A 17456-nucleotide genomic window follows, 5' to 3' on the forward strand; every position below is an offset into this window, starting at 1 on the left:
CTTTAAACATTCAACTTTTAGGTTTGAAGAGCTAAGATTTGAGAAAAATAATGAATTAAGTCGCCATTTTTTGGATGATTGGGTTGGTGAGGGAGAAGAGGTATTTAGGGTTCTTCAAAAGTGAAGATTGTTCTTCAAATGGGTAATGGGTCGGATATTACCGTTGGAGGGGTAAATTTAATTTTTAAAAAATGTTAAAAGATGACTAACGCGCCGTTCTAAGCTGTAACAACACGCGCACAAGGTTGGTGTTCGGAGGGTTGAAAATAATTCACATAAAAGATGTTAAGGGGGGTATATAAACACCCGTGTAGTTTAAGTACTAAAGCAAGTTTTCGTGCCAAATTCAGGGGGGGTTTTATGTATTTTCCCTATATTATATTTGTGTTTCACTTAAGATTAAATATTATATATACGTAAACACAAGATATCTTACTACATTTTGAAAAAAAATTCAAAAGTAAGTGAAGTACTTCAACAGATTATATCGAAGGAGCCGTTGCTAAGAATGAAATGCATAGATTTGGAACTTCCTCCTCTGCGACTTTGTTTCAATCTTTTCTATCCTGCTCACACATAAGCCGATTACTCATTAAGAACATTTTATAAAACATCTAATTTTCTACGTTTTGAAAAACAAATCCCTATATATTTACAAAAATGAGCACTAAATAAAGCTATTTATTAAAAATCCTAAATCTAAAAGAAATAATAGATCCTAAATCTTCGTCAAAATAATAAAAATGAGTTGATCGGACTTTAACCGAATAATTCCAATTTAGTTAAGGAAAAAAATCTGACGTCCGTTGTTACACTTTCCCTATTTAATTTCCCAATTCGAAAAATTCCCCTTTTTGTCTGTTTACAAAATTCATTCTGAGCGGGAAAATCTTCAAAGTTTTTTCCAGTTTCAAAACCGAAGAAGAAGAATGGAAATGGAGAACAAAGATGTTGCTATGGAGAAAACCGACGCCGTTCCGATCGAATTACCTGCTCCTCCTGGCTGGAAGAAGAGAGTTTGTACTCTTTAATACTTTCTTCGCAGTTAAAATTTCGATTCAGCTGTTTTGATTTAGTGATTTCTGTAATTTTCGTTGCTTAGTTGCGTTTTTGTGGTTGAAAAATGGAGATTTAACTTTTGCTGCTGTTAGTGTGCGGATTTAGGTTTTCATGAGGTTATGATTTGGTGATTAAATTTCGATTTAGCTGTTTTTTGTTGTTTTGAATTAATGATATGTTAAGCGTTAATTGTGATCTAGATTTAATTATGTGTGACATGTGCAGCTCTGAAACAAGTAGATGCATTATGCTTTAGTTAGCTTCCTAGCAAAAAATTATGCAGTTTAAGTATATTCAGTATGTGTTTGCAGATGTGTCTTGTATGAACTTGATAGAATTCATTTTTTGACTTTTTTATCTTGTTTGAATCTGAATCTGAATGAATAATTATGAGTGATGTATCGTGGAACTCAATCAAGTAGGTGTGTTATGCTTTAGTTAGCTTATTAGCAGAAGTTCCGTGAATAGGTGTATGCAGTTTGTCTTATGAAGTTAATAGAAATCGTTTTTGTTTATGATTTTCATAACTGTTGGGATTGTCTCCTAGCTAATCTGCATAATTTCAAAATTAAGATGCTGTGGTTTAGTTTGTTGATTTCATCACCTCGTTTCAGTCATATACCTTCCAGGTTATTAGTTGAAAGGGGTAGATCGTCACTAAGCAGTTCTTTTATGTTATTGAGGGGGAAAGCTGTTCCAGTAATGACAATGAAAGATGTATACTACTTGAAATAAATGCTTATTTAGGAGAGGTATTTATACCAGCATTTAGGACGTAGGCGGAATTGTCTCCTAGCTAATCTGTAAAATATCATAATTAAGATGTTGTGGTGTTTGTTGGTTGATTTAATCACCTCTTTTAAGTCATGGTTTCCAAGCCATTATTCGAAAGACATAAGATAGTCACTGTACAGCTCTTTATGTAATTGAGGGTGCAAGCTGTTCCAGTATTGACCATGAAACATCCGGAGTACTCATAGATTCCTATTTAGGAGAGATATTTATACAAGTACTCAGGACTAACTTGGAAACTAATGCTACTAGTCTGCCCTAATACAGAAATTTTGTTGTTGTTTGAAATATATCTTAAGATTGTCAGAAGTTTGAATCAACTTCAACTTTGAATGTTGCTTATTTAAGTTTGTTGAATGTGGCACCAACTATAATTACCTGTGCGGAACATATACGAAAAATATCAGTGAATCTGAACTTTTCTCCTCTTTTGATGGACCTGTGGCCTATCTGATGTGGCTTAAAATTCTGAAGTGAATTTCTCCTAGAGGGTTGTATACAAAAGTTGAGTCTCTATTTAGAATGCCGACTTGTGGAAGTATTATTTATTTTAATCAGTTTGTATTTTGTTGGTAGTAAGTATTTGTTTGTCTTTCCAGTTCACTCCAGGAAAGAGCAGTACCCCTAGAAGGAATGATATTGTATTTGTTTCACCTGATGGCGACGAAATTAAGAACAAGAGGCAATTGGACAAGTATCTGAAATCACATCCAGGAGGACCTCCTGCGTCTGAATTTAATTGGGGTACAGGTATATCTTCTCTATTCTCCTTTTCTTTGTCTGTGCATATCTGGAATGCATATCTCCCAATGAAATATCCAGTAAATTCTTCGGATGAGATGTTGCAGATTCATCTCTGGGAGGTTTGTTTCAATTCCTTATTGATTGGATGAATCCTCTACTTTCTGACTTATTCAGGTGACACTCCTAGACGATCAACTAGATTGGGTGGAAAATCTAAAGCAACGGAGACACCAGAAAGTGATACTCCCAGTACGAAGAGACAAAGGAAATCAAGTTCCAAAAAAGAAGCCAAGGAGGATGGTGGCGCACAAGAAGCTGAGGGTGCTACTGAGAAAGAAGCTAAGGCAAGTGATGAACCTGCTTTGCCTGATGCAGAGGATCTAGAAGTCCAAGATGTAGAGATGGCATCTAAGAATCTCACCGATGGAGATAACATAAAGGATGAGAAGGAGCAGACCAATGATGGTGAGATTGTCCCCAAGGAGCCTCTGGCAAGTGAAGATAAGATGGAGATTGTGCATGAAAAAGAAGAAACAAAGGATGAGAAGGAGAAGATCAGGGATGGTGAGATTGTCCCCGAGGAGCCTCTGGTAAGTGAAGATAAGATGGAAATTGTGCAAGAAAAAGAAGAAACAAAGGATGAGGAAGAGAAGACCAATGCTGGTGAGATTGTCCCTGAGGAGCCTCCGGAAAGTGAAGATAAGATGGAAATTGTGCAAGAAAAAGAAGAAACATTGGATGAGGGAAACATAGAGAAAATGAAAAATCGAGAAGCGGAAGATAAGCCTCTGGACAACAGCCTTAAAACTGACAATAAAATGCTTCCATTGAATGTGTTTGAAGAAAATAAGAGTGAGAGTAAACCAGCTGGGACAGATGCCTCGTCTCTTTCTGCTGAACTCAGCAAGGCAAGCTCAGGTAGCCCAGAAGAAATTGCAGAAGAAGCTCCTGCCGCTGAAGATGCACTGGATGTGGTCGATGAAAATAAGATAGGGAGTAAACCAGCTGGGCCAGATGCCTCATCTCGTTCTGCTGAACTCAGCAAGGCAACCTCAGTTAGCCAAGAAGAAGCTCCAGCCGCTGCAGATCCACTGGTTCAGAATTCTAATGATGGTAAAGTACACGAAAACGAGCAGATTGACAGGGAGATTCCAATTGAGGAGATCATTGGCACAGGATCAGCTGCAGCAGGTGTTAACAGTTCTGTGCAGCAATAACCCACCGTAATCGACCAAGCCACCTCAAGTTAACTTTTTTATATCTTTTAGTATAATACTGTGTATCATCTGCCCTTTATTTCTTTTTGGCCCTGATTTAGGTAACTGGCAAACAGCATTAAGCATGCTCTTCATATGTTAAGAATTCTTAGCTACTTATTTTGTGTTACATTTGTATTGCTGCTGTTATCATCGACATTGATCAGCTTATATTCTATTAAGGTCTCAGCAGGGTACTTCAAAGTTTGCTTGAAGTTGCAATAACAAGTTATTTCATCACTTTTTCGATATAGCTCACTGTGCAGCAATTGAAGATTTAAAATTTCATCAACATGAATGAAGATTTTTGATGGGGCTTGGCTGCAGTTTCAAGTATACATCGAACTCTCCATGAAACCGTAAGTTCCTTCCCTCTAATTTCAGGTTTTGTTTCTCCATATCATTTTCTTTCAATACTTTGATTACAGTTCTGAATTGAATAGTTTTGACGTATGCTATAATGTGATTTTCTATCTATTTATACAGATGTTTTTCATTCAGTTTGAACTGATTACTTACTTGTAATATAGACCGATTATTATCATAGATCTGCTTCCTTTTTATCTCCATTTATAATGAGTGATCATGTAAGAGCTTGATCACAAGCTTTTTTTTTGCTTTAAGTTTTATTGAAATGATGCTGTTGGAAGTTAATTTTAACTTCAGTTAATATGATTATGTTTTTTTCTGCTGAAAATTGATCTTGTTGGTGAAATGTTGTTAATATTTTTAGATATGGGATATTGATTTTGTGTAATGTAATATTTTGTTATTCTCCGTACTTTTTACTCACTTGTAATTGCTTCTAAACTAAAAAAAAGGGAGAGTAAGTTGGTGCATGTTTACTTCAATCATATGTTCTTTCATGTTATTCTTTCCTTTTAGTTTGAGGAACTTTGTCCGCATGCATAATATTAATCATAGTATTAGTTTAAAATTTAAATATTTTTTATTTTCATTTTTAGATTAAATATATTGTAGAGGGTTAATAATTTTGCAAGATCTAAAAATGAAAATAGAATACAAACTTTGGAAAGGAAATAAGAGGAATTTAATTATGACGTCAACTTCTTGATGGGGCATTAGTGAACTTCGATACCTAAGAACACGATTATATGTGCTCCCATCGTCCTAAATTATTAGTCGTGTTTTTCTTTATATATTTTTTTGAAAAATATTAATTAAAAGAAGATTTTAGCTATTTTATTTTTATTTTTGTTTAAAATAGAAATTTCTTTTATGAAATATTTATTCTATTAAGGTGTTAAAAGTCTTCAAGAACAATTACTACAAAAAATAAATTGAGAAAAATAATTAATTATGTCTTGAATTTCTAAACAACAACATAATATGCATAGTCACACAATGGATTTCGGAAGAATAGAATATACACATAATTTTCTAAAATAATAAATTATTTTTAAAAATTACGAATATAATCTGAGACAAAAAAAATTGAATCTTGAATATGAAAAGGAATACTAGAGAGCAGTGTATTTTCCCCAAATGACCCTTCGAGAACCTCAATACAAGTATCGAACAAAAATATAAAACAATCAAAAATAGATGAGTAAGCATTGAGTTGTCCATTAGAAAAACCGCTGCTTAGAAACATGGATTTTGTGGGAAACAAAAGTGGTGGTTATGATATTTATCTTAATTTAGTAAATTTATATTTTCATCCTTCTAGTTTGGTTTAAAAAAACATACACTTCCATGTTTTAGTAAAAGACAAATACCTTCATTCCTCGATAACTTTTAAATTTTAAGTACATATACGTGATAAAAGGACCATTTGATCATTATAAAGAATCTTATTCATTTTATCATAATCATCGTATTAACAAAAAACTATTTTATCATCATCTCTTCCTTCTACTTTAATTGAACTATCATTATAAATAATATACGTATCACTTAAAATATTTATTTCTAAAGCAAACCAAAATTATTATAAACAATAACCAAAATTTAGATATTGCTGATGAATCTTCTAATAAGAAATTGATAAATTGTACAAAATAAAGATTATCCGGCTAATCCTCAAAATAAATAAATAATGATGGAGAAAATATTTCACTAATGCAAGTCATGTGCGGATGTGCCTACTACTTAAGCGCTTAATTTTTTTTCTTAACTTAGAAGAAATTGAAAAGATCAAGTTAGAGATGTTATTTACATATCAACCCCCAACCTTTTCATATACGAAAATCCACCCTCACATTTCACCTTAATTCGAGACAAAACTTAATAAAACTCGTAAAATTCGACGAGGAATTTGAATCGTCCCTTCTGACATTTCTAACTATTCGGTTAGCGTTCTTCACTTAATGAATCACGCTTATTTTCAAAACATTACTATTTCTGAATACAGATTTGAAGATTCATGCCATGTCAGTTTTCCTTTGCTAATTGAAATTTTATTCCAAAGATATAATCTTAGAGCTTGCTTATACTAAGTATATGTATAAATTGAAAAAAAAATAAAAATTGTGGACATTATTACATATTAGCCCCCAAACTTCTTAAAATGTCAAAAAACGCCCCTAAAGTGTTTATTTTACTCTTTTTGTTTAAAAAGGAAGAATCATTGCCGACTTACTGCAGCATTTCACTATAAAACTTCACAATTCTCCGCCTTTTATGCTACCAAAAATTCTCCGCCATGAACGACCCCAATCGGCCAGTTACCGGTTACCCTGCCGCCGGAGCACCGCCGCCAAACCCTAACGGTTACGGAGGTGCTGCTCACCAACAACCACCGATAGGCACCGCTTACCCATATGCAGCACCGCCACCTGCCTCCGCGGTGTACTACCAAAACAACCCGTACTACCAACCTAATAATCCCTACGACGCCCAACGCAACACCTTCCTCCGCCGAGTGATCGGTATGGCTATAGCTGCTATGGTCATCGCTGGTACCTTTGTTTTCATTCTCTGGCTTATACTCCGTCCTCGAATCCCCGAGTTCAGAGTTGATTCACTGTCAGTATCGAATCTTAATCTCACCAATTCGCTGATTTCTGGTAAATGGGACCTTCGTTTTACTGTTAGAAACCCAAATAAGAAGATGACTCTTTACTATGATGATGTCGCCGCTGCGGTTTTCTATGATGACGTGTCGCTTTCGGATACAACGGTTCCGCCTTTCTTTCAGGAGAAGAGGGCTGAGACGGCCCGGCAAGCGAGTTTTGCTACTGCGGGAGCATATGTGAATAATCGGGCTTTTGATCAGATGAACAAAGAAAGGTCGCGAAAAGGTGCAATTGGGTTCAATGTGAGGATGGTGGCTAGGGTTAGGTTTAGGGCTGGGGCTTGGAGAGCGAGGAGGAGGTTTGTAAGGGTCTATTGTAAGGATTTGTCAGTGGAGGTCGGGTCGAATAATTCATCGGGTACCTTGCTTGGTGGTGCACGACAGTGCCGCGTTGGACTCTGACGGTGATCTTTGCTTGTTTTAAGGTGAAAATCTATTGCTATTGGCAAATGCAATGTGGTTAATTGTGGTCTGAGTAATTATAAGAAAGACTATTTATAAGGGTTCATTGGTTTACATTGTGTATAATTTTCTCAGTAGTTGTTTTTTCTGAGGTACATTGGTTATCAAGCTAATAGCTTTTCCTTGGTTGTTCTTGCTTTTAATAGTCCATAGCATAACGAATGAAGTGGACATGAATGTAAACTTGATATGTTCTGTTAAAAAGTAAATATGAATTGAGAGTAGTTATATACATCACTGATCTTGAGGTAAATCGAGATGTAGAAAGGCCCTTTAGTTCAATTATGGAATTTGCTTCTGGATCATTCCGCTGATTCACATATTTGATTATTGACATTAGCCTGTATAACTTATTTTTTTGTCCTGGTGCTCTGACATGTTTGTTTTCCAAGTCCAACCAAAGTTCTTTTTGGAATATAATCTACTGGAAAGTGATACCTAATAGTTCAAGGAGAGTAGGATTTGTTTAGTTCATGTGCAATTTTTGTATATAATGTTTTCTTCTATACTAGCTGCTGGTAGAAGTTCACTCTTGAACTGCGACAACTGGAATGTGCTCATCTCTTGGTAGATGATAAGTACACTGGCCAGTTGCTGATGTGTTCAAGACCTCCTAGTTTTTGCTGAAATAGAGGATATCACCTTTCTTAGTGTCTGTATTCTGATCTGGTTAGGTAACCGACAGCTCGGAGCACACATGTCTGTCTCTTCAAATCTGGACCTACAGTCCTCAAATGAGAAAGACTGTCACAAACTTGAAGGTTTAGATTCTTGGTCCTAAAGAATCCTAATCATGGCTGTTACTGATGACTTTGGCTTACTCTTAAAAGTTCCCTGATCACCACACTTGATAACCTAAGAAGATGTGTGGATTTGAGAAGAAGAGTGAATATTAGGGGATAGGAAAGGACTTCAGTAATTGGAGATGTGAAATGCACAGATGAAATTAGAGTTAAGATGAGTCAGTTTCAGTGGTTTAAGAATTTCAAGGTGTGCAGCTGCTAGCTGCATTTATGTACTTGGTCTTAATGGTAAGGTCAAACGATTAGTTAAGCTGTAGGACGTTTTTCTACATTTGCAAATTTATCACTGCTTGTATGATTGCATACTTCCCATCTATCTGAGAATGTACTTTCCCGGTAATTGTTCTATATTCTTGCTTTATGGTGTAATGATAAAAGCGTTGGAAAGAAGTGGATGTGAAAAGGTATATGAATATATTTATAGAGAGTATTGCCTCGTGTATGGATGAGGGGATAGGAGTGATATCATAAAATGGACTTCTGGGTTGGGACTTGGGTCAACCATAAATGTTCGGGCAGGTTGAGTCACAATTCCTGGCTTAGTAGATGCCATCTTTGCTTCAATCTGTTTAAGTTTTGGAAGATATCATGGTCTAATAAAATACATATACGTCATCCACTATGTATCATTGAATTTGGGTGGGATTGGCGTGCTTTCCTTTTAATACTCCTTTATCAGCTCTCCACTTGTTTAGGAAAGAAATCAAGTAAACCTTCTAAGCAATGTGCAGTTTCGATGACGGGACTATGTGTGCTTATTTCTAGCTGATAGTAGGTTTGATTAATTTTTATATGTACGGTCATAATTCATCTTATAGTTCGTTGCATGTTCAGATTTTGTCAGGGGAGACAGTATCCAACTTTGAGATCTTTATGTTTTTGTTTCTCAAAATGTAACTTCTGTTCATTACTTATCGCGTCTTAGCTATACTGCTATCCCCAAAAAGATACTACCAATATTTTCATAGAGCTATTATCTGCCCTTCCGCAGAGATCACCTTAAATCACTTGAAGTAATACAAAGCATAGAGTTTTGAATGGGCTTTTCTTTATGCATGCAGTTTTATGTTGTACTCTTAATGATAATTTTATATCTATTGCCACAGGTCAAACGATATTATGTGAGCATAAATCTATTGTTGTCATCATAATTTCTCTGAATGTAGAAAAAGCAATGACTTTTGGGGTATTGTGCTGTAATTTTGGTGATTTGAAAATTAAGGGACAACCTTGTGCAAGGAATAAACTTATGACCTACAACGAACAGAACAAACTCAGACATAATAAGGTACATTGTGGGACTTCTCCTAGAAAATACGTGTAGACTATTTTAGATATTTAAGTTTAGAAGATAAAAGGTCAACGCACAACCAATAGAAAAAAAATGATAATGGTCAATGCATAGTGCCTTGTTATATATCAAGGATAAAATTGAAACATTAAATTAGGCGCTGGTTTGTTATTTACATCCTCATGTCCAATCTCCCTGGGTTTTGTTAAGGAATCAAGAAGTATACTTGATAGGTATATTCTTCACACATTTTCTATTTCTAGATCACTTAATTGAAATGTTGGCAATAGTAGTAGGTACTGGCAGTAGTTTCTAATATACACGTGGTGTTTGTAGCGTTAAATATTCCTTATATTCATAAACAGATCATTTTATCTTTTCCCGTTCTTCTGTGTGGAAGGAAAAAACTTACTTTAGGACTTGCCTGCCATGCTATGCTTCCATAGAGGTTTTCCTTTTAAGCTGTTCTCACAATAATGCAATAAGGTTTTGGAACTTCCTAAATGTTTGAACTGTGCATCACTAATACTGATCATTTATTTTTCCAATACTAGTAGTCGTAGTATTACTCTGGGAGTTTCTTGTTATTCCATTTCTATTACTATTTAATGTTTCTTGCACTTCGATTATCGTATTATTTATAGTAGTGACTGCTCCTTTTTAAGTATGCTTTGTCATGCGTTCTTTAGCATTTTGTCTTGGCTTCTTCATTCCCATTGTTTTGTTTTTCAAACTGCTTTGTGATGCTGCTTTTACTTGAGCTGAGGGTCTATCGGGAACATCCTCTCTACCTCCCAAGGTAGGGCTGAGGTTAAGTTGTGGCTTGAAATTTTCCACATTGATCGAGTGGCATTATTAATTTCAAAGAGATCTACCTATTACATTTGTACTTTCCACAACTTTGTCACGGAAGGCCCGTGTATCTGCCTTCTGTACTTTGAGCCTGTAGTTTACTAGTGAAGCTTGTACAGTTCATGTTCATATTTTTCAGAACCAAAAAGATATTTTGGCTTCTGTGTTTTTTGATCATATTATTTGGTGGTGCTGTATTTATAGTTCAGGTTTTGTTATGCAGTTAAAGTATATTCCATCTTATCTAAGGGATAAGACGGTAAGAAAAATATGCTTGCGAAACAATACAGTTCTATGTTTGCATGGACTCTTTCACAATTGCAATGGGTACGTGCCGGAACCTTCAGAAGTAGTGTATATTTGGAGAAACCGACATGGATGCAACAACATTTGCTGAGAGTTCAAGCAGACATAGTTTTTATGAGACAAGTTGTTGAAATATGATGTTCTTGTCATCTTGCTTATGAAGCTAACAAAATCTCGTTTACAGGTATGCGTGGGAACAGCGTGTTTTTGCCAGTCTTAGTTGCCGCGTCTCTACCAAAACGACATCAGAGGCTTCTGCTGCTGTTGCTGTTTCATCTGGGATAATTTTTTAGGTTTCTTCAATTAGAACTTGGTAGTAGTATCAGTTAATATCATATGCTCCCAAAACATATATTGTACATGCTTTACATTGACAACTTAATTGTCTGTAGATATCCTTTTTATTAATGTTAAAAGCTTTTGGGGGCTCATTTACTTTGCTTCTTCATAATTGTATAGTTGCAATTTAGTAAACTGGCTAAATTGTTTTATATTTTGTGGCGGCGGAGCTAGCTAGGATTTTGAATTTATGGGTTTTAGATTTTAAAAATAGAAAATCATTGGGGGTTCTTAATATTTTTTTGAATCTCTAAACTTCAGTTAGATGTGTAGACTAATATGGTTATTTCTGTTTCCCATAGGTAATTAGTTTGAGTTTGATCTTGAGTGCTTTACTATACAAGATGAGGTAATTTTTTGTCTGTTTCAAAAGAAGAACGATACATTTCTATATTGAGAAACAATTAAGCTATAAATAACATCTAAACATTGCAATTTCTTGTAAATGAGATGGTTTATCGACGAATACATGAACTTTGTGCTCTGATTGCATATACAACTTCATTTACCAAGTTACTATGGTTAGGGTAGAGCTATGTGTAATTCATTCTTGATTAAAGGTTTTGGGTATGAACTTTGAGTATGAAATCATATCTTATAGGAAGTGCATCTTCAAAATGGAACTTCTCGATATGAATTCAGATTAGTCGAATTTTAAATTGATTCTGACAATGCATGAGGGAGAAACAACTTCTTTTTCAACAAAGTTACAAAAGGTCCTTAGTCTCAAAGTATTCTTTTCTTATCCTCTTTCTCATTTTTTTTTATCCCTTAGAAAGTTAGATTCTTAACACATAGATGAGAAAAGAGGTTGGTAGTACAAGTTTCAAGTTTGAAACCCATTGCCACTGAAAGTAAGGGATTGTCTTCTGGCTCGGGTTCATTGCACTCGGCTAACCTAGTGTGGTTTACCTCTTTTGTGTGATTTACGAGTTATTGCATAGAAGCAGAAGTTTTACTCTGTGCGCACCCAAAAGATACAACTGTGGATTTTCCTTGTCATATAAAAAAAAGAGGTGGTGATATTAGTATTTGCTTTGGATATTTCTCTAGTTCCCTACACCTTTTCCTTCTTTGTCTTCTCTGCTTGGATTAAAAGGAGATTGAAAATTTTATCCACATTTAATATTTACATAAAATTAATATATTATAAATAATATACATAATCTTTATAAAAACATATTTTTTGCTTAACTATAATCATCAAGTCATAATATGTATAGAGCGCGAATAAATAATTAAATAATAGAAGTTTCCATCATATTTCTACAATTGTGTGGAAACTTCATAGTTCATTACATATCATAACGTTAGTATAACTTATTCAGCACAATTTCGTAAATGAATTCTGAATAGAGAAGTGTACATAGGCTCTTTTCTCTTATTTTTATGGAGTGACGATAATTTTTAATAGATTCTCATCTTAAAAAAATCTCTAACAAATTTGAAAGAGCAAAAGGCACATGCACAAGTGAATTCTGAATAGGATATAATATATGTAGAGAATAAATTTTCTAACATATTAAGATTAGAGTTAGGTTTAAGGTGATAACTAATGCCCCTAACTCTATTCTTAATCAAAATTTCGGAGAACTCTAAGAATATAATGGTTTTTAGTAAAAAAATTTTTTATTTTTAATGAAGTATTTCGAGTTCAACTTATGAAAATAGAAAAATTCCTACTAAATAGGAAGCATTTCTCCCGAGGATTATGGTAAAAAACAAGACTTCTTCTATAATTTGTAGTCAAGATAAAATAAAAATTTGATTAGCTTATTATTAAAAAAAAAAAAAAAAATCTCAGCTATAAATATTAATATTTACTCCCTTCCTATAAAACTATGAAATATGATAAAAATACGATAAGTAGGTACATAAGGTGGCAATAAATTTATTACGTTTGTTGACCCATTGTATGGTAAAAACAAGAAATTAATTGATTTTACATAATATAAACCTAAATTAATTGAGCTAATGAATTTTGATAGCAAACTACTAAACAAAAAAATGTCTTTATTACATGAAAAATGTGTTTTATTATCTTTTGCTCATTCATTTGTATTTTGCTATTTTGTTGTTATATTTTATTTTATTTTATTTTTATATTTATGCTATGAATTCTTTTATTCTTTTTTTTTCTTCCTTTTTAAGTCGGGAGTTTATTGAAAATTATCTATTTATCTCCATAAAGATAGAATGATTTGTATATATCTTATTTCTAATTTTTATTTATGAAATTGCACGAAATATGTTCTTGATATTGTTGTTATCGTCTTTATTCATGAAAAACGAAATCGAAATTTCCAAATAATGAAAAACTCCAAATTAAAGTTCTTACACTTTCTTGGTATAATAGGCAGAGTTGGTGGGTGTGACTTGAGAATCATGTCATACCTTCATCATGTCATTTGCATTTACAATATATATATATATATATATATATATATACTTTTTGGTATAATTCTTGAATCTTTCTTTATAACTTTTTAACCTTTTAACCCTTTTTTTTTTGTGTGTAGAAGCATCTATCCCTAAAAGATAAGGTTGTACCAAACAAAACTTCAATTACCATCACCAAACTTCATTTTCCACCATTCACTTTAATATCATCTAATTCATCATAAGTAATAGTAGTTGGTACATCTTTGGCTTCTGTATTGGTCTTTGGCACAATTTATCAATAACTACTATATATGACAGGATAGATAAGATTATTTCACTCTGACATACGTCTCTTATAAATATATATGGACCTTACATAACAATATAAATTTAAATTAATCATATTAATATGTTATAATTCTTCCTTTACGGATAGTAAATGGTGATATAAAAAAAGACTTAGTTCTTATTAATGGAAAGTAAGTGTCGATTCATGTATTAAACTAAATAAAACTAGAGTTTAAATTATATACGTCATCAGTTTAATAATGTGATTTTACACCATCAAGTTGATTTTACTTATAACAATATATATTCAGTATAATTTCACAAGTGGAGTTGAAAAAGATAGAATATACACATTTTATTTCCATCTTACAAAAATAAAGAGATTGCTTCCGAGACGCACTACTCAAATAACACATCTGTTTTTTTCTAAAAAAAAAAGGAAGATTTTCATATATATCCCCTACTTTGTTCCCTTCTAACACCTACAAACCATATTTCATCAACTTATCTCAAAACTCAAACAAATACTCTCTCAACTTCAACTCTCTCAAACAACCAAAAAATCACACCACCACCATCCACCACCATCATGACGGAAAAGGACTGCAGCCACCACATTGACGATGAGCGGCACAACCTCCAACGCCGCCTAATCACCGCCTTGATCGCGTTCGTAACCCTAATCCTCTTCACAATCCTCCTCATTTTTCTCATCCTACGTCCAACAAAACCACATTTCATCCTCCAAGACGCGACCGTGTACGCGTTCAACACCTCTACCCCCTTTAATTTCCTCACGACCAACATACAAATCACGATCGCCTCTCGTAATCCTAATGATAAAATTGGAATTTACTATGATAAACTCGATGTCTACGCCACGTATCGTGGCCAACAAGTTACACTACCAACATTGTTGCCACAAACGTACCAAGGTCACAAAGATGTGTCGATATGGTCACCTTTTGTGTATGGTAATAATGTACCAATTGCACCTTACTTAGGTAATGAAATTAGTCAAGATATACTATTTGGTACAATTTTATTAAATGTTAGGATTGATGGAAGAGTTAGGTGGAAAGTTGGGAGTTTTATTTCAAGTAAATATCATTTGTATGTTAATTGTCCTGCTTATGTTGGTATTGGTGGAAAATTTCTTGGGAATAGTGTTGTTGTTGGGAAGTATCAATTGGTGCAAAATTGTCATGTTGATGTTTGAAGAATAATTGAAGAATTTCTTATTTTCAAAACTATCTTTCTCCTCTCTCTCTCTACTAGATCTTTTTTCTTTGGTGAAATCTTCTGGTATTCGATATTCAGTATTATATTAGTCTTATTGAATAGAGCAAATCATTTTCGTATCAAAAGTTATTCTATTTTGGGAGTTTAGACTCGAGATTTCTAGTTAACTTCGTGTATGCCTAGCTATTCTGAAGGTTTAAACTCGAAACTTTTGAGTTAGATAGAACGATTTAACCACGGTTTCTTTATCTAGAATGTACGGTTTGTTGATCATACACTTTCCTTTTAAATTTTTGTAATTTATTGGTCTTACTAAAGAGAAAAATGCTTCCTATCTCATAAGTTTTTTCTATTTGAACAGTTCGAACTCAAAATCTATAATTAACAATCGTGTAGTGCCTAGCTATTAAAAAGGAAGCACTTCTTACTAGTGTTTTTGCCATTTCAAAGCTATGAACCCGAAACTTCTAAATAAGGTAAAAAAATTTAACCCCGATTTCTTCATCTAGGTTTTACCGTGTAGCGTTTTATTTTATTTTTTCGAAATCATCACCAATTGGTTGTAAGTCACTAATGTGGGGGTTAGACTTGATCCTTGCCATGTCCATTAATTCAGAAAGTGTACAAAATTAGAGGGTAACATGAACCAACCTTACCTCCAACAAGAACCGTGTAGCACTTTCCCTTTTGTTTTTAATATGTTCTGAACTTTTGTAATTTTATTGTTATTGTTTTAGACCTTTGGTGGGGATTGTTTTATTTTGGTGTTAATAATTCACTTGAATTTTTTTTCTCTCTCTTCTTTTTTTTCTTTTTATGGTTAGTGAATATTTGTAGAATGCATAAACTTTTAATTGGTGAGAAGCAAAAGTTTAAGAATCAAGTTAGGGACATCGGATAGTTTGATGAACAAAATATTTCAGTTAATTATTTCGAATCTTGAAAAAGGCTATACCAAGAAGTGTGATGTAATCTTAAAATATTCATGTTTTCACGAGCATGATCTTAGGATCTTGTTACAAGGGTGCAATACATGCACCAACAACTTTCTAGTATCTACAAAACTATTTTATGGATTGAAACAAAGTATATATGCTTAATAGATACAAGTGAATCCACGTTCATATATGTATAGAAATATTCCGTATTCACGTATAATTTGAGAAAAAGATTATAGATGTAAGCGACGTAAGGTATCAATAGTTGATTCAAAAAATCCTATCTAAATACGGAATACATCATGCACCGAGTTTCAATAAATAATTTAACAATGATATAAATTTTTCTCATTAATTGTTTTTTTTGTTTTTCTTAGTTCGAGTCATGCAAGAACTTTGGACATGCAATACGTGTCATTAAAGGAAGAAGTCGTTTCTATCATAATATTTTTCATTTTCATAATCAAACTTAAATTTTTTAAATTAAAAATGAAAAAATCGTATTCATCCGCGATGTGAAAGAGATTGGAGAGGTAAATGCTGATTCCCACTTGTGAAAAAAAGGTGTTGTGTGGTACAGAAAAAGCTTGAGAATGTGGTACGTTATTAATTATAGTAACTTCTTTATACCTACTGCTACTTTTTCTTACTTTATTTTTTTGCTTTTATTTACTGCTAACTGTACCCACTATATATACACAATCATGTAAGTTTGTAACACAACTATGATGTGTGCTTTTGAAAAGCTTTTTATCATCAACATGGTTGAATTTGGTGAGATGGTTCGGGATTTCTTCACTCTTTAAGTTTTAATAAGAGGTCTCAGGTGAAAGATATTTTAAGAAATGAATTTTATAATGCGTAAATTCAAATTTTATTTAACTCTAATATAAATATCAGACATCGAGTGAAGAAAAACAAAGAAGCTTTTTATTGATCATTTAGCTTAGTCCTTACGAATCAGTTTAATTTCTCACAACATTTGTTAAATGATCCATATAATTAAAGGACTGTATTTTAAGAGGTGTGATGTAAACAGTATATCTTAATTAGTTATAATTCTCACAACTCAAAATTATATGCCCTATAGATCACACAAAAACAATTTTATCGTTAATCGAAAGCTCCTCAGATGATGAATAGAAGCTTTTTTCTTTGTTACATTCAATGGATGGCTACTTGACAAACACAAGTTTAATACTCGTCAATTATTGAACTGACTCACTTCTCTATTAGAACTAGAAAAATATGACATGTGGCACAGGTCCAACGTGAAGATTGTTTAAGCTAGATTGATGTTATTCACAATAATAATTGGAAAACATATACTTTCTTTGTCCAAATTTATATGATTTACTTTCCTTTTTAGTTAGTCCCAAAAAGAATGACACATTTTCATATTAAGTAAGAATTTAACTATAAATTGTCTATTTTATCCTTAATGAAATGATTTACCGCCACACAAATTTCTATCATTTATTTTAGACCGCAAGTTTTAAAACTCTTCATTTCTTTCTTAAACGTTGTGCCGAGTCAAACTACCTCACGGAGGGAGTATTAATTATTTGATAGTACTTACCAAGAGGAGCCAAGTTTCCAAAATAGTTTTGCGCGTTTTATTTACATAAGTTTACAAAATAGTTTTGTGCGTCTTATTTCCATAAA

At 33.3% G+C, this 17456-nt stretch overlaps 3 protein-coding genes across 3 annotated transcripts; all 3 read left to right on the forward strand.

The window, feature by feature from the left end:
• The first annotated feature begins 909 nt into the window (after window positions 1-909).
• On the forward strand, window positions 910-4035 carry LOC125818092 (methyl-CpG-binding domain-containing protein 11-like). The gene is made up of 3 exons (XM_049497613.1): window positions 910-1016; window positions 2451-2601; window positions 2770-4035. Exons 1-3 carry the CDS (start codon window positions 930-932, stop codon window positions 3810-3812), a joined length of 1281 nt encoding a protein of 426 aa, XP_049353570.1. The 5' UTR covers window positions 910-929; the 3' UTR covers window positions 3813-4035.
• Window positions 4036-6467: 2432 nt separating this feature from the next.
• On the forward strand, window positions 6468-10990 carry LOC125818097 (NDR1/HIN1-like protein 10). Its single transcript, XM_049497621.1, has 2 exons — window positions 6468-7313; window positions 10787-10990. The coding sequence occupies exon 1, from the start codon at window positions 6517-6519 to the stop codon at window positions 7288-7290; it is 774 nt and encodes a 257-aa protein (XP_049353578.1). The 5' UTR covers window positions 6468-6516; the 3' UTR covers window positions 7291-7313; window positions 10787-10990.
• A 3168-nt stretch (window positions 10991-14158) lies between these two features.
• LOC125818099 (NDR1/HIN1-like protein 1) lies at window positions 14159-14844 on the forward strand. Its single transcript, XM_049497623.1, has one exon. The coding sequence runs from the start codon at window positions 14201-14203 to the stop codon at window positions 14828-14830; it is 630 nt and encodes a 209-aa protein (XP_049353580.1). The 5' UTR covers window positions 14159-14200; the 3' UTR covers window positions 14831-14844.
• The last annotated feature ends 2612 nt before the right edge of the window (window positions 14845-17456 follow it).

The sequence above is a fragment of the Solanum verrucosum genome, unplaced genomic scaffold (assembly GCF_900185275.1).
Source record: "Solanum verrucosum unplaced genomic scaffold, falcon-dt-bn FXZP01000253.1, whole genome shotgun sequence".
NCBI classification, from domain to species: domain Eukaryota; kingdom Viridiplantae; phylum Streptophyta; class Magnoliopsida; order Solanales; family Solanaceae; genus Solanum; species Solanum verrucosum.

Coding starts and splice junctions, on each gene's coding strand:
- LOC125818092 (XM_049497613.1), top strand. CDS start 930: ATGGAAATGGAGAACAAAGATGTTGCTATGGAGAAAACCGACGCCGTT. Junction 1,017..2,450: donor CTCCTGGCTGGAAGAAGAGA/GTTTGTACTCTT, acceptor TTGTCTTTCCAG/TTCACTCCAGGAAAGAGCAG. Junction 2,602..2,769: donor TGAATTTAATTGGGGTACAG/GTATATCTTCTC, acceptor TGACTTATTCAG/GTGACACTCCTAGACGATCA.
- LOC125818097 (XM_049497621.1), top strand. CDS start 6,517: ATGAACGACCCCAATCGGCCAGTTACCGGTTACCCTGCCGCCGGAGCA.
- LOC125818099 (XM_049497623.1), top strand. CDS start 14,201: ATGACGGAAAAGGACTGCAGCCACCACATTGACGATGAGCGGCACAAC.